Source organism: Chelonia mydas, chromosome 11 (genome assembly GCF_015237465.2).
Source record: "Chelonia mydas isolate rCheMyd1 chromosome 11, rCheMyd1.pri.v2, whole genome shotgun sequence".
Lineage (NCBI taxonomy): Eukaryota > Metazoa > Chordata > Testudines > Cheloniidae > Chelonia > Chelonia mydas.
The window spans coordinates 61,126,846-61,152,758 of record NC_051251.2 but is presented as its reverse complement, the minus strand read 5'-3'; the positions used below and the strand labels follow the sequence as shown (position 1 = coordinate 61,152,758).

Genomic DNA, 25,913 nt, shown 5'->3' with positions numbered 1-25,913 from the left:
GCATCGGACAGGTGGTGTGGAAATTTACTGAGAGTGCTGAATTGCACTTAATGGTTAATTGAGGCTCTATCTGTGCATGTTTCAACATGAGACTTTGACCAGCTCACAAAGAAAAGAAAACACAAAAACACATGATCAGTGGGCTTGGTACAGGTTGACCCAGGTCAAAATAACCCCTTTTGGTGACACTGCATGAGGAGCTCAAGTGAATGATTGATGAGAGGGTAAACGTCAACTGATCTTTGGTCTCTGTTTTGCAGTCTCCTTTAAAATATTAATTAGAAAAACCAGTAATGAAATGCCCACAGGGCACATTTCTGGGACATGTGACTCCTTTGAGAACAAGAGGTATAAATGCTAAGCAGAGTAAGTTAGTTAGTAGTTCCCCAATTAACATCTGAAGAGGTCTGTGATGCTGTAAGACAGAGAGCCTCAGGATAACCAAGACCCTGCTTCGGGGGACATTTGACAGACCAAGTACTTGAGAGGGTAAGAGAAGAGAGAAAAAGAAGTCTTCATCTAGGACTGGTAGCAATACCTGCTTTGTTTGCCAATCAGGATACTGTGTAAGGCCAACATAGTTACTGAGGGTTTATGCTTGGGGAATTGAAGCTTATTAGGGAGACGTCTTATATAACCTTTTACTGCTTGTGTGATTCTCTCTCAAATAAATTGCTGTGCACTGAGCAAATTGAATCCAAAGTTTCAATGGCACCGGTAACAATCTGCCCCACTGTGGGCCATTAAAGATCCGTTTCAACAAGTATTCCGGTAACTCACAACTGATATGTATGCATATTAAGGAGTTTACCTCAGACCAGGAAGCTAAACTCAAATATTTGGAACATAAAGATTAATTTTGTGTGACGCCAATAATAGAACAACTGTACTATAGCACGCGGAATCATATCCCCGTCAAGAAAGCATGTGTGAATGCATGGTGGACACGGGATAAGAGGCAGGGCATGTCTCTCTAAAATAAAAGAACTTAACAGGCAAGACAAAAGTAGTCTCTCTTCCAAGTTACATGCCCATTGATCCATCACAAATGGGATGTGAAACAAAACTGAGGCAAGTTAAAAATACTGGCACAAGAAGATTACAGAGATACCAAAGCATAAAGAAGCCAAATGATGCATTGGCTGAAGTTTGGAGATCCAGTATATAATTGTATATGAATGTGTGTAAGACGGACCAGGTTCACAGATTTCTTCGAATGATGAACAGGACTTCTCTGTCCAATAAGTCCCAAAGGATTTGGTCGAGTAAGCTCTAAGCCCCTTCAAAGCTACCATCCCATTAGCTCTCTAGGCTTATTTAATGTAGTTATAGATCAGGGTAGAGCTGAAGTCTTTATGCACATGGACCTTGACAGGGAAGCACCAGGCCACTCCTAGACTCACTTTCTTCAAATTGAGGAATTCCAGGTCAGCCTCAGGTGCCTGTGAGCAAGTGGAGACAGTTGGAACTATGTCTGGATGTACTCCCCACGCTGGGAAAAACAGAAAGTCTCTTGGAAATCTACCGTCTTTAACATGCTGGCTGCCCGAGTTCCCCAAAGTCTATGCTGTAGGGGAGAGCAAGTGAAAAAAGAAAAAATATGAAGCAATAGTTCAGACAATAAAGCAGCAGAAAGTCAGTCACTGAGGTCTTCCTGCAGGTTGGTAAGATGAGTGAATTGGAGCCACTACAGCTGGCTGCAGCTTCGCAGAGACAAAGACTTTTGACTGGAAGTTGGTTGTAGGGAACCCTTAATTCACTCACTTTGAGAGCTCTAGTTTCCTGCATCTCCAAAGGAGGGAGATGCAACCCAAATATGATGGAACAGTGGACATTCCACTCAGTAGTAACACTGAATATTTTTGCTCCAATTGTAGGGCCTGATATTTTCCCCTAGAAGTGCTGGCACAGTAAATCCAGTATTGCCTGGATAATTCCCGCTTGAAATAGAAATTTCAGTGAATAACACAATTTCCCAGTGCGAGAGATTCTATAGAGCAGACTGATTTCTCAACAAGGGGGAAAACCAGCAATCAAGGATATTCGTAAAAATAACCAATTATTCATTAATTTTTTCTCAATCTCGTTGCCTTCTATTATGATTTTCTTGCTTCTTGGCTTGGTGGAATAGTTTCTTGCTTTAACGTCTTCTGTGAAATTTCTGACTAAAATCAACCAACAAAGGGGGCTGCTGTTTCTAACATCCCTTCACACTTTTCATTCGATTATATTATTATGATTTGTATTGCAGTAACACCTTGGGCTAGGTGCTGTGAAAACACAGAACAAAAAAGACGGTACTTCCCCAAAGCATTTACAGCCTAGAGTGTTTCATTGCCCTTTTGCAGCCCTGGCTAATTTCAATGCACAGTATTCCTTTTGAATGGCTAGGCTATAGACTCCTTGTCTTTGCAGGGTTATACTTTCCTTGCAGATGATTGTTCAGCATTGTATGAGCTGCAAAAGTGTAGTATACAGTACCTTCCTCCTCTTTATGAGCACGTCACCTCTACATGCCCCTGTGTCTCTCTCTCTCCAGCCCACTCAGATATTTTCCACTTTAAGGTGAAAATAAGCAACTATTTTGATGTAAAATTAATTCTCTCAGATTTATGTTGAGATTGAACCTGAATTGTTGTTAAGTATAGTATTTCAGATGAATGTTGTGAGTGTCAGCCTGTAATTGAGTCAGTGTCAACTTCACAAGTGGTTCATCTCTTCTGAAAAATAATACAATCAGCTTGGCTCCTGAAGTCAAGCACAGAATTTTCTGCTGTTGGTATGTAAACTGTTTTGGAGTTTTATATATTTAATATAATTTTGGAGAATCAATTATTCTGAGTCAGTGTTAATAGCTCTGCCCTTCCACTTTTACAAAAATGGGTAAATTTCCTAATACTGTACATTCTAATCAAAAGCCTGTAATCTACTTTAGCACTGACAGCCTAGTCATCAGTAGCTCACATTTTGGCACAGCATTAATACATTCGTATAGTTAACTATATAACTCTTCAATGTCAGCATTCTTGCCTGCTGTAGTAGGTTTGAATGATGTTCAAATTCAGTGGAGCGCACTGAAGAAATTGGAAGGATAGTATTTCGGCAGTTTAATCGAAAACAGCTAGTTTGATTAATAACCAACATTGATGTTGCTATATAATGTATGACTGCTGCATTTCAATCACTAGATTTTCTTATTCTGGTTTAGAAATTAAACTGGTTATCTTGAAAAGTTCAGGCTATTCATTTATATAAAGACACTGAGAAATTCTATTTGAAATTAAAAATAATTCCCTATCAAAGAGAACACACACTTGGGACACACATTCAAAATTGTTAAAGCACAGCTCAACATTAGTGATTCTAGTAATGTTCTTAATTTCAGTGTTTACTGATTCTATTTACTCAAGAATCCACTCATGGTTTCCATTTTCTAAAAAACCCACAAAATGGGAGTTTCTTTCCTACTTATGTAAATTAGAGTGTAAGTGGAGTCACTCTGTATATTGTAAGTGTAAAGGGAAATCCTGCTTCTACATATCTGGCAATTTTACCACTGATGTTAGATACTAGGAGTTCCTTATTCCCCTAGTGAAAATAAGATACTAAATGTGTGAAAGGATGTCAGAATCTGGCTTTATCTTGAAATTCCAGTCAGAAGAAGGTATTAATCTTTTGGGAGTCTGCATACATGCTACTAGGAAAGTTGTTTCATGACTCTGAAGAATAGGAGTCACTTAAGAGTTCTTTTATTATTTTGTTTGGGCACTGAGCTCTTAAATGTGTGGGTAAATGCACTGCGCCTATCTAAATTTCCTCCATTCCACAGGTGCCTTTGGAAAAATAGAGGCATAAAACAAAGCAGTATTTTCCTCTGGTGTGTTTAACTTCTTCAGTAGATAAATGCCCTGGTCAGGATTTTTTAAAAGTGGCTCATGATTTTGGGTGCTTTAATTTGTTGGGTGCCCAACTTTAAACCCCTTAAATGGACAGGATTTTCAGAGTGCTCAATAGATGTGTGAAGAGGATGGAAGTTCTGTTTCACAGAGGACGTGAAATTTTGAAATTGCTTCATTCTGAACTGCAATAAAACTGAAAAATACTCTGACTGAAAATCCCCATATTGTTTTGTTCGGGTTGATCAATAAGTTTCATTTAGATTTTGACTATTTTGTATTACATTACACATTAAAATTTTAACAAATTCTAAAAAAAAAAAAAGTCATTTCAAAATAAAAATCAAAATGTTTTATTCCAAAAATGTCATAACAGGATTCTTCGACACTGGCAGAACTTGTTTCTTCCAAAACAAAATTCTGTGAAAATCAACCCAATTTCAATGGAACCACATATAACAATGGAATATGGTTCTGTCAAAATTTCTCCAACCTTGGTTGGAGAAACTGACATGAGATTGTAACCAAGAAAAGTAAACCCAGCTGGAATTGTTTGAAGGATGGGAAACCTACTAGGGTCTCCATGTGGAAGATGGGTTGCTTAGGTAAGCTTAGCATGCATGTAGACTGTTGTTTCTTCATAGCATTTTTATCCTAAAATCAATGTATGGCCCTTTGTGAGAGAGTCACTGGTAACCCTGTCATCATACCTGAGAAAAAGCAGAACCACAGGTACTGGACTAAGGTCAGACCTGCTGGGATAGTCACAGTGAATTGCAGGGAGACTGCAAACCTAAATCCCCGGTCTGAAGGGAGAGGAACATGGGTCCCAATCACAGAGAGGTGACAGCTGGAGGTCTGAGACCTAAAGGAGAACCCTTGAGGAGACCACAGAGAGAGCAGAGGTGCAGTTAACTGTGAAACTGCCCTTTCAAAAACATGCACTTTAATGTGTCAAGTTGTACATCAAAAATCACTAGTCACGTCTGAAAACCATGGCCCTTGATTTTGTAATGATCTCACAAATTTATTTCAATGGCAAGAGGTACTCTATAATTATCTTCTGTTGCTCTACACTGTTCGAAAGCTGATGCATTTACCCTCATTGTTAGCTACCGTTCATTTCAGTAGCAGGGAATATTTTTTTAAACTAGATATTGTTTATAGACTGCACTAGGATCTTTCTACATTCTAATTTGTTTACCAACCTTATAATACAATATCTACCATATAAAAAATAAAATGTATAATTTATTTGTATTTTCTCACTCATTTGCTAAAAGGGCTCATGAAATTTTAATGAGTAGTTAAAAAGAATACACTAATATGTATATTAGACACCCTGTACTAATACTTTTTTTTAGTTATGATAGGTTTGAGAACAGTGATTAACTAGTATTTAATAAATTTAGTTGTTTGTCTTTATTGTCTCAAGGGTAGACAGAAAGACAAGAAATACTCTAATAAATAGCCTTATGCGTGATCTATTATTGGTGTAGTCAATATTTAATATAATTTGAAGGATTAAGATGATATTTTGACTACTATTTGCATTTATTTTTATTGTGTTGTAGGTTTCAAAAATAAGCAGCAAGTTATTTTATATAATAAATGAAAACACTTAGCTCTACATGTAATTTTTTACTATTTTCTGTATTTGTACAACAAATAGGAAGTGTTTTGTTTTAAAATAACGTATCAGTTCCAGAGGGCTTCAGTCAAACAATTTTGCTATTCTGTTTTCAGAATTTAAACATTTGAACAGATAATAAAGCAATGAAAATAGAGGCATCTGAATAGCCATATTTTACTTAATTTCTCTTTTATATAAAACTAAAAAATAAGCCTTTTGTGAACATAGGAATCATGCCAACTGCACACAGGCAACAAATATTAATTTTTTTCTTTATCCTCCTGCACCATATATTCAGCATCCACCAGTTTCCACCATTTATTTCAGTCATGTCTGTTCAGGCTTCTGAGTGTCACATTAGAATCATAGAATCACAAACTGGAAGGGACCTCGAGAGGTCACCTAGTCCAGTCCCCTGCACTCAAGGCAGGACTAAGTATTATCTAGACCATCCCTGACAGGTGTTTGTCCAACCTGCTCTTAAAAATCGCCAATGATGGAAATTCCACAGCCTCCTTAGGCAATTTATTCCAGTACTTAATCACTCTGACAGTTAGGAAGTTTTTCCTAATGTCCAGCCTAAACTGTCCTTGTTGTAATTTAAGTTAATTGCTTCTTGTCCTATCCTCAGAGGTGAAGAACAACAATTTTTCTCCCTCCTCCTTGTAACAACCTTTTATGTACCTGAAAACTGGCATCATGTACCCTCTCAGTCATCTCTCCTCCAGACTAAACAAACCAAATTTTTTCATTCTTCCCTCATAGGTCATATTTTCTATACCTTTAATAATTTTTGTTGCTTTTCTCTGGACTTTCTCCAATTTGTCCACATCTTTCCTGAAATGTGGTTCCCAGAACTGGACACAATACTCCAGTTGAGTCCTAATCAGCTCGGAGTAGAGCGGAAGAATTACTTCTTGCGTCTTGCTTACAATACTCCTGCTAATACATCCCACAATGGATTTTTGCTTTTTTTGCAACAGGGTTACACTGTTGACTCATATTTAGCTTGTGATGCATGATGACCCCCAGATCCCTTTCCGCAGTACTCCTTCCTAGGCAGTCATTTCCCATTTTGTGTGTGCAGCTGACGGTTCCTTCTTAAGTGGAGTACACTGCATTTGTCTGTATTGAATTTCATCCTATTTACGTCAGACCGTTTCTCCAGTTTATCCAGATCATTTTGAATTTTAATCCTATCCTCCAAAGCATTTGCAACCCCTCCCAGCTTGGTATCGTCTGCAAACTTTATAAATGTACTCTCTCTGTCATTATCTAAATCATTGATGAAGATATTGAACAGAACCGGACGCAGAACAGATCCCTGCGGGACCCCACTTGTTATGCTCTTCCAGCATGACTTCGAACCACTGACAACTGCTCTCTGCAAACGATTTTCCAACCAGTTATGCACCCACCTTATTAGTAGCTCCATCTAGGCTGTACTTCCCTAGTCTGTTTATGAGAAGATTATGTGAGACAGTATCTGAAGTCTTACTAAAGTCAAGATATACCACATCTACCACTTCCCCCCATGTATAAGGCTTGTTAGCCTGTCAAAGGAAGTTGTCAGGTTGGTTTGACATGATTTGTTCTTGACAAATCCATGCTGATTGTTATTTATCACCTTATTATCTTCTAGGTGTTTGCAAATTGATTGCTTAATTATTTGCTCCATTATCTTTCTGGGTACAGAAGTTAAGCTGACTGGTCTGTAATTCCCTGGCATGTCCTTATTTTCCTTTTTATAGATGGGCACTATATTTGTCCTTTTCCAGTCTTCTGGAATGTCTCCCATCTTTCAGGACTTTTCAAAGATAATTGCTAATGGATCAGATATCTCCTCAGTCAGCTCCTTGAGTATTCTAGGATGCATTTAATCAGGCCCTGGTGAAGACATCTAACTTGTCTAAGTAATTTTTGATTTGTTCTTTCCCTATTTTAGGCTCTGATCCTACCTCATTCTCACTGGCATTCACTATGTTAGAGGTCCAATCGCCACCAACCTTCTTGTTGAAAACCGAAACAAAGAAGTCATTAAGCACCTCTGCCATTTTCACGTTTTCTGTTATTGTCTCCCCCCCACCATTGAGTAACGGGCCTTCTCTGTCCTTAGTCTTCCTCTTGCTTCTAATGTATTTGTAGAATGTTTTCTTGTTTCCTTTTATGTCCCTGATCTCATTTTGTGCCTTGGCTTTTTTAATTTTGTCCTGACATATTTGTGTTATTTGTTTATATTCATCCTTTGTAATTTGACCGAGTTTCCATTTTTTGTAGGACTTTTTTTTTTTTTTTTTTTTTTTGAGTTTTAGGTCACTGAAGATCTCCTGGTTAAGCCAGGGTGGTCTCTGGCCATACTGCCTATCCTTCCTACGCAGTGGCATAGTTTGCTCTTCTGCCCTTAATAATGTCTCTCTGAAAAACCTGCCAACTGTCTTCAATTATTTTTCCACTTAGACTTGCTTCCCATGGGATTTTACCTACCAACTCCCTGAGTTTGCTGAAGTCTGCCTTCTTAAAATCCATTGTCTTTATTGTGCTGTTCGCCCTCCTACCATTCCTTAGAATCATGAGCTCTACCATTTCATGATCACATTGATGGATTCTTTCTCTATTGTTCTGTACATTGCATCTCTAGGACATCCTCTTTTTCTCTTTCCAGGTGGGGTCTATATACTTGCCGTAGAACTTGTGTTGGTGGCTCCTTAAAGTATGTCCTAAACATGTCCATCATTGTATTCTTATCCCTATTTGACACTTTAGATTGGTTTGCTTTACTTAGAATTTCTGAAGTTGCAAGAAACTCTTTCCAATGGACTCAGAAGATCTGCAGGCATTTATTTTGGAATGAATTGATCTTATCAATTTCTTGTGTAGGTTTCCTTGACTCTGCTCCAGAAAGGAGGACAGACATGATGACGGTATTAAAGATTCATGTTTTTTGTCAGTGCCAAACGTGCCACCTTTTCCAAATCTTTTTTATCTTCTTTTGATATTTGTTGCTTGATATCTAGCATATAATCACATATAATTACAAATACTGTAATTACATCAAAATCCGAAACAAATCCATGCTAGATGTTCAGTTCCTTTTCTGGCCCTATGCACTACTCCCACAGTGCAAAGGAGCAGGAAAACTGCCCTAGCAGGTTACCTGGGGATTTCCTTTTGCAATCCTCACTCGTGTAATGGCCCCTAAAGGGTTGCTATAAGAGTGTAGCCTGGCTGAAATGAAGGAACTGGCCCTCATGAAGAAAACCTTCATTGTGGCATCACAATTTTGGCCTTGTGCCTACAAGACACTGAGCAACCTCAACCCCCATGAAGTCAGTGGGTGATGAGGAAATTCAGTACTTTGCAGGATTAGGTTCTATGTCTCTGTAATAACTTCTCCTCTCAAGGTGCTTTGATCCTAATGAGCCCTTCAAAAATGAACACAATATATCTCCCTCATATTCTCTGTTGAGTTTTCAAACTTAAAGTAACACACTTTATGCCTTTAGTACGAACGAGAACGCATGAGATCATGCACAGGAAGTCAATACAGTATTAACAGTGTCAATGAGAATTCTCTGCAAGCATCAGACCATAGTCAATAATCCCTGGGCCTAGCTGATGGCCCCTTGGGGCTGTGGGCAGCCTATACCGGAGCTGCATTGAAGTAGCATCAGGGAGTGGACTAGTACTAGAATGGCTACAGAGTGGCTAAATTCAAAGCAAAGGTGGCTTAAAGCTGCCTTTTCACCCCTTATCCTTTAGGCCCAACCAAAGAATCTGGCTCCAATGATCTATTTTACAATTATGCATGCATTACCGTATGATGTTTTTATCTGTATACATACAGACATATGCACACAGACTCATTGTAACAGGGCACTGGGCCTGTTACATCCTAATACACCTTTTATAGCCCTTTAAAACTGAGCGTTGCCATTGTAGGTCACTTGCTTGCGCTTAGTAAGGTTCCTGCTCTGAGACATAAGAGCAGGTAGGGGGATATCCAGGTCAGGGAAAGACTAGAGAGGTTGATTCCACATCTGTAAGGCAAAGGGCATAAAAAGGAGATACTTGCAGGGAACAGGCACTGGCTATTGGGAAGGGCTGGGAAGCCCTGTAGATGTGAGCAAAGGTAAGACCCTGCAGGGCTGTGAGGCTGCTTTGGGATGCATGGGTTTGTTTTGAACCTTTTGTTAATAATGAAAAACCCTGAAAAGAGAATTGGAGCTGTGCCTTCAGAGTGTGATTTCACCTTCCCTGGCTGGTGTTTTCTAATTTGTTTCTAGCCTATTTCTTGGTCTCTAACGGAATCAGATATCATCAAAACAACCTACAACTGGCTTTCTCCTTAACAGCATATTGCATGCACACACAGACTGTTCACTATTATAGTGAAACCAGAATTGATTGTTAACTGCAGTAACTGCCATTGGCTTCATCTTCAATTCTTCTGGTTAACTAACAACTGAACTGCTGGTGATAACTAAATTTAAGGGATTACTGCTTAATCCAGTCAGTGCCACCCTTCATAATTAACGGTAAAGATCAAACAAATGCAAAGCAGAAACAGGAATACAATTAAGACTGACTGTCCTTTGCATGCTGTCTATAGACAGTAAAAAGTATTTTAGTAACCTTTTGGAAGCCATTTGTATGAAAAGTGCTAGGTATTATTATTATTGCAAGAACTGCTAAAAATGATTGATGCTGTTCCATGAGCAACTACACAATTCTTTCTTCAAAGTTTTTTTCCCCTGCATAATATTACTGTGTACAGTTTTTACTATGCAAAGACACATATTAATAGTACTGGCAACCTATTTCTTACAATAAAACCTTATTTAAAATGTTATGAAAAGTAAATACTACATAAGACAACGTTTGAGAAATGAGCTGGAGTTGGAATATCAATTACCCGCTGCTACCCTTAAAAACCTCCATCTTAGCAAAGAAAGATGAGAGGATTTAAATAATAATAATAAAACATTCTCAACTCTGCTGGGGATTATAGATCCCTCCTCCTCCACAGACCCAAACCCCAGAAAGTAGAGCAAGATGCATACGGTAAGCAATGGAGTTAGAGCAGAAAAAAACAGGTAAATCTATGAGTTATTTCATTTTGTATTTTCCAGCGAGTCACCAATAACCCATTCTTGCTTCCCCCCAAGTTTGTTGCATAGTTAGAAAAAGGGGGTATACAGTTGTGCACTAATCCTCCTTCACTGCCTCATCCGCTGAACTGTAAATTAGAGGGGCAGATGTATCATCTGGGAAGTTTTCCAAATTCATTAACTCCTTGGCGCCAGTGATTTCAGTATGCCCATTGCCAGCACTGGCGGTTATGCCCATAAAAACCTAACTCCTGGAGGGAAAGGATTAAGAAATGAGGCACTCAACAGCGGCTGCAGGTTTCTTCAGTCACAATGAACAACTAAAAGAACGATAGTAAATGCCAATGCTTTTCAGTCCCTAATACACTCAAGAGTTTTCCCAACATCTGCAGACCGTTGTCATGAACAGGGCTTGAGAAATGTACACACACTAGCTGGGGGACTAAACGTAGCAGTGGGAGGCAGATCAGAAAGACTGGTGATGAGGGTACATCAGTAAGATCTGAATTTGTACATTTGTAAATATATAGCCCAATGGTTTTTAGAATCACGTGAACAGTTTCTTCTCACTAATGGCTGGCACAGGCTCTCAAGCCACTCCCTGTGCTTTCCGCAATGGACTCCGTCTGCCTGCTGTAATCAGTCACCTCATCTGATCAACATCACTTCTTGAAGAGTCCCTTGCTTAGAAGGCCCTATAAATGCATGGAAACTGCCTGACCCAGTTGTAGGATTCAACAGTTTTCTTTAGATCAGTTTTCTTTAGATCAGAGGATTTCCATGTAGAAACTGAAGTTTTATCAGCCAAATACAGGTCCTTGGAGCATTTTGCTCAGATGAAACGATGCAACGAGCAGTTAAGCGATCCTTGATTTAGAGATTAACATAACGTCAAAATCCCCAAGATTCTAAATGTTAAATTCGCCTTATTGACTGCTCCCAAGGTGACGCTTAACTTTAAAGGGTCCCGAGCATCCACAGTTCCAACAGAAGTGAATGGGAGCTGGAAGACCTCAATACTTCTAAATATCAGGCCTTTTCTTCTGGCTACAGCTAATGCAGACTCAGTTATATTTAAGATTTTACCATCACTGCTCATTCAGAAAAACTCTAGGTACTATTTTTTAATCTTATTGTGACAGGTTGCCCCCCTTAGGATGCCACCCGATGTGCTGAGATACCATTGAGCCTGCCTGTTGTGCCAGTTTGGGCAACCTTTTTACCTGTCTTGCTGAGCTAGGCTATTAAGCCTCTTCCAACACACACACAGGCAGGGCCACACCCAACTGCAGAACAAAATAGACACTGAGATCAGTTCTGGGAAGGCTCAGCTTAAGGGACTTGCCCCAGCACACAGGTGTCCACCTTCCTTGGAGTGCAGACCCACAGATATATTATGAAATCTGCCTCCTCCCTCAACGTGAAGGGGTAGCAAACAGAACAAAGCATATTACTAAGCAAATGAAACCAAACATGGAAACTAAGCTAGTTTCACTAAAGAAATTGGTTACAAATAGTATTTGTCACCCTAGATATTGTTGCAAGCAGATTACAGAAAGTCTTGAAAGGCAGTTAGCTGCACTGGTCTCCCTCTTGAGACCTCAGGTGTTATTACTCACAAGCTAGACGCCCTCCCAGATTGGGCTCAACCCTTCTCCCCTCAGTTCAGTTTTTTGCTTCCAGGTGTTTTTCAGTGTCTCTTTGGATGGGGAGGCAGAGGAGAACCATGATGATGTCACTCCCCTGCCTTATATAGCTCTTGTGTGAGGCGGGAACTCTTTGTCTTCTCCTGGAACATTACTGGCATTCCGAAAGAGGATAAAGGGTATCCAGTACCAGGTGTATCATGTCTTTGCATGGCTGTGGCAGCCATTGCTCGTAAGCTGTCTCCAGTGTTCACAGGAAGACTAAACCCTTTCACAGTCCATTGTCTCTGCCAATGGCCCATTAGCCCTGTCTGGCTTTTCCATTGTTGTACCTGAAGGGCTGGTTGCGGGTGACACCCAAAGTAACACATTTGAAATACAGATATATAATTAATATTCCTAACTTCAGATACAGAAATGATACAGGCATACAAATTGGATAATCACATTCATTAAATCGTAACCTTTCCAATGATATCTCACATGAGCCATCTTGCATAAAGTATATGTCAGTTATGTCATATTCACATCATATATTTTCAGAAAGTATATGGAGTAAATTTCACACATTCACTCACAGCATTGCTGCTAGGAGTAGAGATTGAATGGTTTGGAGCATCATAAAGAGCTGTATTAAGTACTTATGTATTCTATGCTGACTTAGATCCCATTATATCCCCTTTCTAGTGTGATTGCACCAGGCGTAAATCATTTTAGAATTTGGTTGTGTGTGTGTATGCGTGTATTCCTGTAACTGTGCATGCAATGTCAGCAATCTAATCTATATTTATTTTCATTTCATGTAGTTCCAACCAATGCCTTAGTTGCACATACTATGCACATGAAAACATATCAGTTTATGACTTATATTCAACAAACTGAGCCTTGAGTGTGCCCAAAACCTAATTCACAGCATGTGGGACACTGTCTCTGGCAGGCTATAGGGGCCATAAAGTATTAATTTCTGCAGAAGTTAAAAGTTTAATTTAAAAATAATTGTTTCTAGTCATAATGGTTGCTACTCAGAACCTCTAGGGCAGAGGTGAAACTGACAAGAATCAAGCAGCAGCTTGATAAAGCTAGGGGTAGCAGCAAGTGGTGGGCCTGGAGATATTCATGGAGAAGGAAGATCCCAAAATTGAGGTGTTCTCTCTCTCCTCTCCCCCAATCAACCAGTAGGCTCTAGTGAGGTGTGTATGGGTGGCATAGTAGTGCAGACCTCCCCACAGTCTTCACAGCATTCAGGAAGCTTTGAAGGCAGATCAGAAAGTTCCCTGTCCCTTTCACTTTGCAGAGGTAGGTGGAATATTACATCCCCATGACAGTTTTGATGAACAGCTCTCTCTGAGAAATCTCTGACCTCTTCACATTGCCAGCAGACTGGGTGGCAGGCAGGTCAGACTCGGTTCTCATATATGTCAGTGCAAAGTGGGTATAAATGCTACCAAATCAGAATGGCAGCATTTTGCATCCACACGGCACAAGTATAAATTGCAACAACAAGGTGCAAGACAAATAAGGGAGAATCAGAGAGACAGTGTTTAAGAGTTGTCCTGCCCTCAAGCCTGAACATGATAGACGAGCACCTGCAGCAGAAAGCTCGGACTCAAAGCAGAACTCTGCAGTGGGGACATGAAATGTGGCAGGCTAGGAACAAGTGCAGGTAGGCAATAAGAAAAAGGGCTGTGATTTTCAGCGGGAACATGCAAGCAGTGAGCACCCTACAATCACTCATACTGACATTGCACCATTCCCAGGATGAGTATTTCAGCCTGCAACAGATTGAGACCTCTATGTGTGTGCCTCCTTTTCGTCTACTGTAATCTGACAGCCAACACATTCAGTCTCAAAAGAGGGGGGTGTTCATTTTAAACACTAACAGATCATATGCGAAACAGAAATATTAATTACAGCTCTTAAAAATCTGAATGGTTTTATTGAATGTTACACTAATAAAACATTTTTCTGTTTTAATGCTCCTGTGGTATTTTGCCACTCCCCAGTTGGATTGGCTTCACTGAATTACATACAGAACAACATCTAGTAATGCCTAGCAACAGGAAGAAATTCCAGCAACATAAAATATGGTTAGCAAAGTTTATGTAATGGGAAGATAAAAGAAAAACGCTGTGATGAACCGGGGCTATGTCTGTACAACTTATGAATTGTGATTGATATTGTGAAGTTGTATTTTGAAACACTGCTGTATTATCAGTGCCTATACATGCGTGGATCCACCATCGCTGACAAGCCCTGTAGAAAGTGCACATCAGACAGATACAACAGAAAATGCAAACATCTGGAAAAGTGGGTGAGCTGCCTCCTTAGAAAACCACTTTAGCTGATTCCTCGAACAGGGAAAATAGGAGCAATGGAAACTTACCAGGAGTAGAACAAGAGACACCAGGTGAGCAGAAGGGGTTTAAATAAAGAAAAACACAGGAATAGAGGGGGCCAAACAGGAAGAGGAAGCATGGGGCAGGAGACAGTAAGGTCTTCAGCTGCTCTTTCTGCTCCAGGAACACATGGAAGCTATAAAGTTGGATTAACTGACTGGTGGAGGATTCCCTGAGTAGTGTAATACTGCTCTAGTGGCTAAAACACCTCTTACAAGCGCCCAGAAGAGGGATGTATCTGGAGAAAGGGGACATTGCCCCAGTAATCCCTGGATGCCAGAACAACCCCTTTGCAGATTTATATAAATTGGAGCAGACCTGAAGCTTCTCCAATCTACATCAGAGACTAATCTGTAGAAGGAAGAAAGGTAAATAAAGGTGTTGTAAAGCTCCCTTTGTCTCCATTCTCTAGTTATGCTGAGCACAGTTCAAACACAGCCCAAGATCAGGGTTTATTCTGCTGAGGCTGGACTATCCTTATTGTCCTGCAATGCTCCCTATACCAGTTGATTCATAGGGGCAGGAGAAGAGCACTGTTAGTGGGACTCTTGACACATAAAATCTTTTCAGGCACCTTGCTCTAGCAAACCAAAAAATGAGGAAACATATTTTTCTTGCTGAGGCTTGTCCATCATTTTGTCACCCCCTTTCCCTTCCTCTGGGAAGGTTGCTTACAGAGGGTGAAATACTGGCCTGTTGTGCTACTGACCTCAATGGGCAAACATTTCACCAAGAGTTCTCTCTCCATCTAAATGCCAAAACGTAAAAGGGGCTAAACTGATTACCATCTGGCAAGAAACAACTTTGCACTCTTGACAAGAAAAGCTAGAGGTGGGAAGGTGTTTTTAGGTTAAAAAAAAATGTCCTTCTAAGGATTGAAGTGACTGCCTGTTCTCTTCCATGGTGGAAGATCACCCCGCCAAGCAACCCAGGAGTGCTGTGAACAGGGCAGGTCAATGGATCTCCTAGTAGCCTGAGTCCAGTCTCTGGCAGTGAGGCTCATCAGTGAAGACTGCCAGCCATGCATTCAGAAAAGATTCTAAAGAAGAAGTTGCTATTTACTCAAATTAAATGATACAGCAGATATTGTTAACTCAAAGTTCTTGTCTAACAATTTGAGGCACAAGAACTAGTAAGTGTCTAGCCTGTCACCTCTTGAGTCAGTGAAAAATTTAAGTCAGCATGTAAGAATACACAGTTTAGTAGGGGGGAAATATTGATGTATCAGTCCCAATTTTTGTATAGCATTATAACAATCAACATCTGGAATACCCAGTCTGAGTTTCCCTTGCTAAATCAGGAAACATTAGAACTTGATAAGTTTAGTCTTTTTGTTTCCTAGCATCCTTCTATACACTTTCCTGGTCTCTAACAGAGCTAAACACCGTCCAAACAATATACAATCTGCTTACTCATTAACAGCTTATTGCATCAGTAAAATTTGAGTAGGAAGACATGTTTTTTCTATAACAAAAGTTTCAGACTTGATAGTCAGTACCTGTAGTACTAGGGCAAGTAAAGGATCATCTCATCCATATTCTTTCTTAAGACCTAATGAAAGTTAGAGGCCGCTCGAGCCTCCAATCTCTGATGAAATGTAACATTAGCCTGTATTAAGATACCATAAAGATTCTTACAGTTCAGGAGTTCAGTATTGCTCTGTTCCTGTCCCTTAGGCCTTGGTGTACATACAGTGTACTAGTGTAACTATGTGGGTTAGGGGTGTGATTTTTTTTTGTGTGTAGTATCAGTGTAGTTATACTATGAGGCAGGCAGAACAAGTCCCAGCTCATGCCAAGGCCCGTAGGCCTCACTGAACACTGACAAATGCATAGAACCGGAAACCAGTCCGGCTCACCTGTGTGTTCGCATTGTTAACACAGGTATTAGATTTATAAACATGTGTTGAGTGTTCAGATTTTATGCATTAATCTCACTTATAATGTCTGTATGCCATGCTATAGGGTAATATTTAAGTGTGTGCTTCGTGACTATAAAAGTGTTCTCTACTACTGTAAACCCTCACAGTCAGGAGAGAAGCATTACCAAGTGTGAAATACTAGTTTACCACAAGAGGTGTCATCTCCTCTCCAACAAAAGAAGGCCCATAGACACCAGATAAGTCAATATGGAACATCAGTGGACAAGACTTTGTTGATTGCTTCCCCCATACCTATGAAAAGGAGACTTGCACAAAGATTCATCCCAGCACAGCTCGAGCTCTGGAGGAAGGGACTCAAAATACCTGTCAAGAAGAAATTATCCCTATCCTCCAGATGTTCATTATCCTTCTAGTTAGAAAATTTTCCTAATATCTAAACTAAATCTCACTTGCTGCAGATTGAGCAGATTATTTCTCAACCTACCTATTGATTCTAATCCCACGGGAGACACAATCTACATGACTGGGAGGTAAAAAACCATAAAGCAAACTTCTGAAAGAGAGGCCTCACTCATGCCCTGCTACCCTTATTTCAGGTTTCCCAGTTGCATGTGATGGTGTGAATTTTCAGGTGACAACTTCTTCTTTGTGCCAATATACCTAGAGAAGCCAACTTTAACAGAACTTAAAAAATGGATCAAAGAGACAAATCCATCATGAGTAAAGAAAAAAACATCAAGATTATCTGCCAAAATCTGCACAATAATAAGTCATCCAACATTACCCCACAGTCCAAAGATTCAAACCTTGAGAGAGCCAATCACACAAACAAGAATGAGACCCCCACCTGGGCAACATCATCGAACGAACGAAAGAAAGAAAGAAAGCCCCCACAACTAAAAGAAAATGGCAGGACTTTATACACTGCCCCCCTCCAGTCACATGGTGGTGAGGTCCTCTTTAGAGCAGGGCTTCCAACTGCAAGTGTCAAGTGGGTCAGCAGTGATTTAAACTATTTTCTTTGGCTGGCATTTTGGTATCTATCTCCCATTGAAATTCCATGGTAGCTGAGTGCCTGGTGCCCGTAGGCCCTTTTGAAAATTCCAGCCACAATGATAACTGTGTCACAGATATCACTTGCCTTGTAGAACAGCAAGACCCTTTATGAGAAGACGACACTGCAGCTTCCCCATCCACCCATTCAACCCGATCTTTTGATCTAGACTATTGAAAGCAAAACATAGATCATAAACTTGCTAACAAGTAGCTTTACCCTTTCACTCGCTGGTGCTTTTATGGTGCCTTTCCGTTTTACATCTATACAGACGGGTGTTTTGGAAAATGAGACATTAAAACAGAAATAGGAAAGCTTTTTTAGCCCATTTTACTAATTAATATGTCAAAGCTCATAAAGAAGAACTCATCAGCTTTTCTCCAGTACTGCATCATCTTAAAGAGCTGTGTCAGCAAGGACTTCAGCACACAGTCAATACATATTAAAAGAATTTCAAGCAGTAAATCAAAATAGAAAAAGAAAGTGGGGAAAAAAGGAAAATAAAACACAAATAGCTGTAAGCTACCAGTACATAATTTGGGTCTTTTTATAAAATCAAGGAAGGGCAGTATTTTTTCTGCATCAACAGGATCTTGTAAATAATATCTTCCTCCTCCTCCTGTTATTGTTCTTCTAGTGAAAGAAAATGAAAAAGACAAGTTTAAGGAAGAGTTCATACAAAACTGAACTAATATTCTCTGGATTTTGACCTTTTGGATATTTTTGGGTCTTTCACATTTTTAAAGAGGCACTGCTTGTGTCACTCTCCCTCTCAACTTTGTTATCACTGAGATTTAGAGAAGGAAAAAGTTTACTATGTTAAGCACAAGGGGAGGTGGAGATAAGGAAACACTCCTGCCTTCCTGAAGGAATTTTGAGGACACCCCAATGCACACACTTTGTAGATCCAGGTTCTTTCCAGGGCAAACTAAATGGACATGTCAACACACTAGTTCAGGGATTCTTCTCTTTCCACTGCAACGAGCAGAAGTTTCTGCAGAAAACATCTGCAATTCTAAGAACTTAGATAGGTTTTGCAGTAGCTTCATTCTCAGACAGGCCAACGCGCACAGTGAAGGTGCACAATGCCACAATAACCAGAATGTATAGTCATACTCTTCTTGTTTGTGGTGCATGTGAGTGAAATAGAGGCACCTGCAGGGACATATCTTCCGATAGGAATGCTTCAGTCCTGGGGAAATCCAGGGATGTATCTAAAAGTACATATTTTCATGAGAGAATAAAAAAAGACTATTCTTTGTGGGTGAAATATACCAGGAAATAGAAATAGGAGGCTATAGCCACGCATGCTTCTAATGCCTTGCCTTGGGACGTAGCTCTGAGAAACCAGTTGCCTAGATGGAGGTAGACCTAGGAAACCAAAATGTGCTATCACTTCTACCCAGTAACGAGTAAATATCATCCATACTGTAACTAGACCAAAGGGCAAGACTAAAGGATGGAAGCGTTTTCCATCCACTAGATACCAGAAGGCTTTTTCCTTCGAGAGAGTTATTGAACCACACATCTGATAGAACTAGTCATGCTGAAAAAGAGAAGGGATAATTGCACTGATTGTCAGTATGTGATAATTAATTCACTAGAGAAATATGTTTAATTTCCTGAAGTCTAGGATGAGGTGGAATCTCTGCTTTTCGCAATGAGAAAATAACAGGCTGTTTGCTCCCTGCAGCAGAAATGGCTACAGTTTCTTAACAGTTCCTCATAAAAGGGAAACCTAGGAAGGGTATGTGATGGAAGATGAAACAGGAAAGTATAGCCCTGGTCTTTCAACCTTTAAGACCCAATAGTCTGAAGTGACAGAATGTGTCAGGCAAACAGAAACAGTATGAAAATAACTCCATGATCTTGAGCAAATTTCAAATATGATTATTTGCATGGGACAATGCAGGAAGGTGCTTAAGAATCTGAAAGGAGGAGTTTGGTGCTTTTTGTTTGGTTGGTTTTTTGAAGAGTGGTTTAGGCAATACTAGACGCTGGTATCCATGGGAAAAAGTGCTTTTCAATCCTCTGCTGACAGAGTTGCTTTCCATGTTGAGGTCAGATAAATCCAAAAGATAGCAGTTGCTCTTGTCTCCCTAAAATTGGCCGAAATGTCTAACACACCCCCTCCCCGCCCCCGCAAACTATAAAAGATTTGGGACTGCTGCATCTTTCATTAGGTCATCTATAGAGAATCTGGAGAAGGGTGTGTAAAGAAAACTGGAAGTGCTGCTTAGGAACCTGATATTCTAGGTTATTAGCACCTTTTAGCAACTGACTGCCAACAAGTGATGATCTCAACAGGCTCTGTTCCAGTGTTCGGTGATAGGAAGACCCTCTGTTTATCCTTGGCAAACTGAATGATGTTGCAATATTTGTGGACCTTCTCCTGACTGGAGAAAAGGTTCACACCCAAAGACCTTTGAATCCGATGAGTCATTTTTAGAAGCTTTTTCATACCCAAAGGAGAAGCAGCTGAAAGAAAATGTCCCCCCCTCAGCTGTAGGACCAGGACATATGAGCTGATCCTCCAGTTTCAGAAAGAATATTTGAGGTACACAGACGAGAGGAGGAAGACAGAGGAAGAATTTAAAGGGAGCTTACCCTAAATTAAGGAAATGGTCTTCAAGTATGGAATGCCTAAATCAGAGAGCTGTATAATAACAAAGCTACAGCAGACATGTAAGACTGTATAGGCCAGGTACACCATAAACATGTAGAAATCTCATTATTAACTGGCCTTTAAATCCATTTTTTGGAGACAAACGTGGCTGTAAGGAAAGCTGCACAGTAACTCTTTGAGCACTGAATCAGGACACCAGTGGATGTTCCAGACAGAGAAAAGCATCTCATGAGAAAACCAGAAGACCTAAATAGAGAAAACAACTATCAGAAAGCAAAGCTGGAGCTCTCCACCCATGTGAGAAGATACAGAACATGGGCACAGACATTTCTTGTGCCAGATCAGAGAGAGACAATCAGTGACAAACCAGGCTCATGACTCCATAGGGACTGCCACTGTACCTAATAAGTAGAGCAAATGCTGGTCTGTGATGGACATTTCATAAAGACATTCCCCCCCCGCCCGAGCCTTGAATTTTCATTTGCTACTTTTCTCAGAGTTAGACGTTGAAAGAATTTTATTGACACTGAAGAAATTCTGATTAAAAAAAATTTTTTTTTTTTTTTTTTTTTACTAGAACCACTGCTCTAATGGTCAAAAAATGATTAGATATACACTTGCACTAGGAAAACAACAGTCTTATGAAAAATTAAACTTTGTCAAATTAAGTAAAAAGGTGAACTTGTTTCAGATCTGACAAACTGATGTAAAAATACAGCATCAAAACATGTAATAAGGAACAGCACTGAATTTCTTGAGAGGTCTTCTAGCGCAGTCCCCTGCACTCATGGAAGGACTAAGTATTATCCTTTCTATACCATCCCTGACAGGTGTTTGTCCAACCTGCTCTTAAAAATCCCCAATGATGGAAATTCCACAGCCTCCCTAGGCAATTTATTCCAGTACTTAATCACTCTGACAGTTAGGAAGTTTTTCCTAATGTCCAGCCTAAGCTGCCCTTGCTGCAATTTAAGCCCATTGCTTCTTGTCCTATCCTCAGAGGTGAAAAACAATTTTTCTCCCTCCTCTTTGTAACGACATTTTATGTACTTGAAAACTGTTATCATGTCTCCTCTCAGTCTTCTCTTCTCCAGACTAAACAAACCCAATTTTTTCAATCTTTCCTCACAGATCATGTTTTCTAGGCCTTTACTCATTGTTGTTGTTCTTCTCTGGACTTTCTCCAATTTGTTCACATCTTTTCTGAAATGTGGCACCCAGAACTAGACACAATACTCCAGTTGAGGCCTAATCAGCACGGAGTAGAGCGGAAGATTTACTTCTTGTGTCTTGCTTACTATGTTCCTGTTAATACACCCCAGAATGTTTGCTTTTTTTTGCAACAGAGTTATACTGTTGACTCATATTTAGCTTGTGATTCACTATGACCCCTCAGATCCCTTTCCACAGTACTCCTTCCTAGGCAGTCATTTCCCATTTTGTGTGTGCAGCTGACGGTTCCTTCTTAAGTGGAGTACACTGCATTTGTCCTTATTGAATGTCATCTATTTACTTCCAGACTGTTTCTCCAGTTTGTCCAGATCATTTTGAATTTTAATCCTATCCTCCAAAGCACTTGCAACCCCTCCCAGCTTGGTATCATCCGCAAACTTTATAAGTGTACTATCTATGCCATTATCTAAATCACTGATGAAGATACTGAAGAGAACTGGACCCAGAACTGATCCCTGCGGAGCCTCACTTGATATGCCCTTCCAGCTTGACTATGAACCACTGATAACTACTCTCTGGGAATGGTTTTCCAACCAGTGTTGCACCCACCTTATAATAGTTCCATCTAGGTTGCATTTCCCTAGTTTGTTTATGAGAAGGTCATGCGAGACAGTACTAAAGTCAAGATATACCACGTCTACTGCTTCCCCCCTATCCACAAGGCTTGTTACTGTAATAAAGCAACTGCATCTTGTACAGTATTGCAACTTGTTTCACAGAATTGTCATTACAAGACTTTATGGTAACACGGCTGGATATAAACCTTCATTGCTAACGAATATAGATCTTAAGCAGTTTAAGAAAAAGTGGATCCTTTCATTAGTATAGTCATACTGAAAGGACAACTTCGGCAGATGAATAAATGGGAATGAAAAAACAATAGTCAAAGCTTCAGTAGGGCTGTCTATCTTCAATATTTCAGACTGTGAGAGTGGAAAACTGAAATTCTTCCAGGAGGACAAAGAGAATGAGACATTTATATTGTTCACAATTTACACTGTTTAAGTGCCTACATTGGCACGTGAAAAGATTACAGGTTTTGTCCTTTACTTATTTTAACTTACACTCTACTCAGTGTTCAATAGATATATTTTTAAAGAAACCGTTATTACTTTTCCTGCAAGTGATCGCAGCCTATGTATGCAACTACATATACTGCCAAGCAATAAGTAAGCCTTAATTTATCACTGTGGAAGTGAAGTTATGCATTAATTTGCAAACCTTTCAGCCACCACAGTTGCTATAAGCAAGATCTATCTGTTGCTCAAAAATTGGCTGTTTTTTCAGGGAAGGGCAGGTGAAGTAAGGTGCAAGAAAGTTCTTACCTTGTTTGTGTCCAGCCAATGAACTAACCTGGCTTTCATCTGCCACTGGAGGAGACAAAGAGAGAGAGTGAGAGAGAGACAGAGATCAGAAATTCCTTTAAAACCAGTAGTCTTTGAAATAATTTCACACATGATATACTAATTTTTGAGTTTGTAATGGTTTTCATAAAGGCTTTTTTTTCTCTGATCCACCTGGGATACCTCAGAGACCTAGCACCTGATCCAAAGCCTGTTGAATTCAATGGAATGACTTCTTCGGGGTTTAGTGAGCCATGGATCAGGCCCATAGCATTTCTACATTCGAAGTTCAGTTGTGGGCAGGGCAACTGATTTTGTAAATACCGTATTTTGCCAGAAAAATCATAGGACTTTAGGGAATTGTAGCATTTTCAGGTCAGAGGCCAAAATCCTGGAAAAGAATCCACAAGTGGGGATTCTCATTTCTGCAGGAAGTCCCACTGAAGTCAATGGACTCTGTGCAGGCATCAGGTCTCCTGGAAGCAGATCCCTTTGTAGGATCTGTGCTTTTTTATGTTATGAAAAAAAAAACTGGTTTATAACTCATATCTTTACAGTCTACATCATCTTGCAAAGAATGGATCTATATAGTCATGTCAGTCTGCATACAGAATAAATAGTGGAAAACTATTTCTAAACTTAACAAAAACTGCAATTTTGCATAGTAAGTATACTTCAGTTTATTATCCTATATCTCATGAAACTAATTAAAACATTCTCCCAGAAGCCTGTGTGGAAAAACCAATCACCTTTTCTTAAAAATAATTTTATGCAAAAGAACAAGTGCTAATGTAATGTTAAGGCTCTTGAATCAAGCAGAGAAATGAGCATTAAGGCTGATAGCTTATCCTTAACTCTACCTGCCTAGCCACCTCTTTGGACTTATGCCTGGTCTCCCTTTACAGCATAATAGATTGTCAAGTCATACAAAATATAATACAAACTGGTATTTATTATACAACCTTCCCTGTTGCGACCACCATTAAAAACTCAGTGTTTATCCACAGTTGCAGGAAAGACCACAGTAAGACCTGTAATACAAGAGCAACTTCCTGTTCTCTCTATGCAGAACAACTGTAGCATCTTAGACACCACTGCGTGGTAAATGACTAAACTGAATAGCAACTGCTGTACAATAAGCTGTAGTATCGTAGGTAGCCGTCAGATCTGGCTTGACGTTTAAGTCTCAATGGAGATCTAAAAGGAAGGTAAATATCATCCCAGTTTTATAAATGGGAAACAGAGGAACAGACTGGTAAAGTCTCTTGCCCAAAGTCAACCTGAAAGTCAGTGTCAGATTCAGCATTAGAATCCAGGTCGCCTGATGCACAGGGCCATGATCAAGTCACTAGACCACTATGTCCCCCACACTCTCAACACACACCGCCCGCATTCCTCATCAGTAAAACAACAATTTAATTTGGACTACTTTATGGGGAGAGACTCTAGTGTAGATATACTCCCAGTCGTTTTTCACAACAGAGCTTACAGCGGCACATCTGTACCAATGCAGCTGTAAGATCGCTCATGATGTAACTCCTTTATGTGGACAGGCGAGAGCTCTCCCGTCGACATAATTTAACCACCCCAATGAGCAGCACTAGCCATGTCAGCGGGACAAGCTCTCCCACCAACAAAGTGCTGTACACACCAGCGCTTTTGTCAGTGTAACTGAGGTTGCTCAAGGGTGTGTTTTTTCACACCCCTGACTGAGCAACATAAGTTTTGCTGAAATAAGTGGTAGTGTAGCCAGGGCCAAGTAATCTTTGTAAATTTCTGTATAAGTGCAAAGTATTGTTGAGGCCAGGTCGAAGTGGGAATGGAACACAAAAAGAGGTCTGGGTTCCAGGGCCTATGCTCATTCTTTTAGGGCACATGGTCTCTGGAGGAGATGAGAGTCAGACACACATTTCATTACCCAGTTAAACAGCCCTCAGAACTCAAAAAGACTGGAAATGAGTTTCTTGCATGATATTTCAAACTTTGCCCCCCAAAATATATACCTTCAAGCTGAAAGTAAGCATGGAAAACTTCAGTCCCAAAGGTTAATGTTTTGACAAGTTATGATTGTGTGAAAACAAGGGATTATAATGGAAACTGATTTGCAACCTTAATTATAGCAGTCACTAATGGCAACCGCTATAATATATGGTAATTACCTGAAGCAGGCTGTATTACAGTACATGGTAACTATAAAAAAAAACAAGATACCAAGATTCATAGATTTTTTTAAAACTCTGTTGATGATTGGATTTGCTGGAGACAGGTTTATATTATTAAAAGGCACAAACCCATATAACTGAAGCATACCTTACATACTGTCTTCACACATAAAAATTAGATTTTAATATTGGAGGGGAAAAGGAAGAGTGAAATGATTATAAACTGAAAAATCTTACAAAAATATACGGTCAGCTTGCCCTTTGTCTTTGAGAAACTGGTTTAAACATTCTCCAGACTTAACTGGGAAACACACTTCAGTCATAATTTCAGCTTTTGTTCATACCTTACATATAATGTTGTAAACAAGCACTTTACCATGATATTACTAATCAGCAAGTTATGACTTTTCAAATGATGTCTCACAAGACACAGACTGCACAAAGATTATTACAATAGTGTGCAGGGTGTGAATAAAGGGGTGTATTCCATCATAATGCCTCACACCTAAGTAATATAAAAAAACATTAATCCACTGAGTATTGCACAATAATGGCAACATTCATTTTTCACTTGTGTTCTTTTTTCCTCAGCTAGGCCTAGCCACATGGAAAGTTTTACTTCTTAGCTTCAGCCACTGTTGGAATATCTCTGCAGAAAGGCATCAGATTTTTTTTTTTAAAGTTGGGGGAGGGAAACCCCTCTCTCCACATCACTACTAACTTAATAACGGCTGGATTATTTTTGAAGAAACATTTAGAGAAGAAATTACCTCTGAAATCATAACAAAGGCTAACCATGGAAAGTTTCAGCCCAAGAGGAAAATGCTTGAAAACGTTCTGAGCATCTCAAGACAGCAGTGGATACAGAAAACGTCACACAGTACAAAAATTCAACTATAACGTTCCCTAATGAGAATGCTATATAGACATATGT

The 25,913-nt window shown here is 39.7% G+C and overlaps 1 protein-coding gene and 1 long non-coding RNA gene across 5 annotated transcripts in view; one reads left to right on the top strand and one right to left on the bottom strand.

The window, feature by feature from the left end:
* Positions 1-25,913, bottom strand: part of PARD3B (par-3 family cell polarity regulator beta) — a 616,262-nt gene that overhangs the window by 212,563 nt on the left and 377,786 nt on the right. For all 4 annotated transcript variants that reach the window (XM_037913130.2, XM_037913131.2, XM_037913132.2 and 1 more), the window contains one exon: positions 22,800-22,844. In XM_037913130.2, coding sequence (XP_037769058.1) covers positions 22,800-22,844 — 45 coding nt within the window. The remainder of the gene's footprint in view (positions 1-22,799; positions 22,845-25,913) is intronic.
* On the top strand, positions 356-25,723 carry LOC122462258. Its single transcript, XR_006284712.1, has 2 exons — positions 356-489; positions 25,571-25,723. It is a non-coding gene; the product is annotated as an uncharacterized LOC122462258 (long non-coding RNA).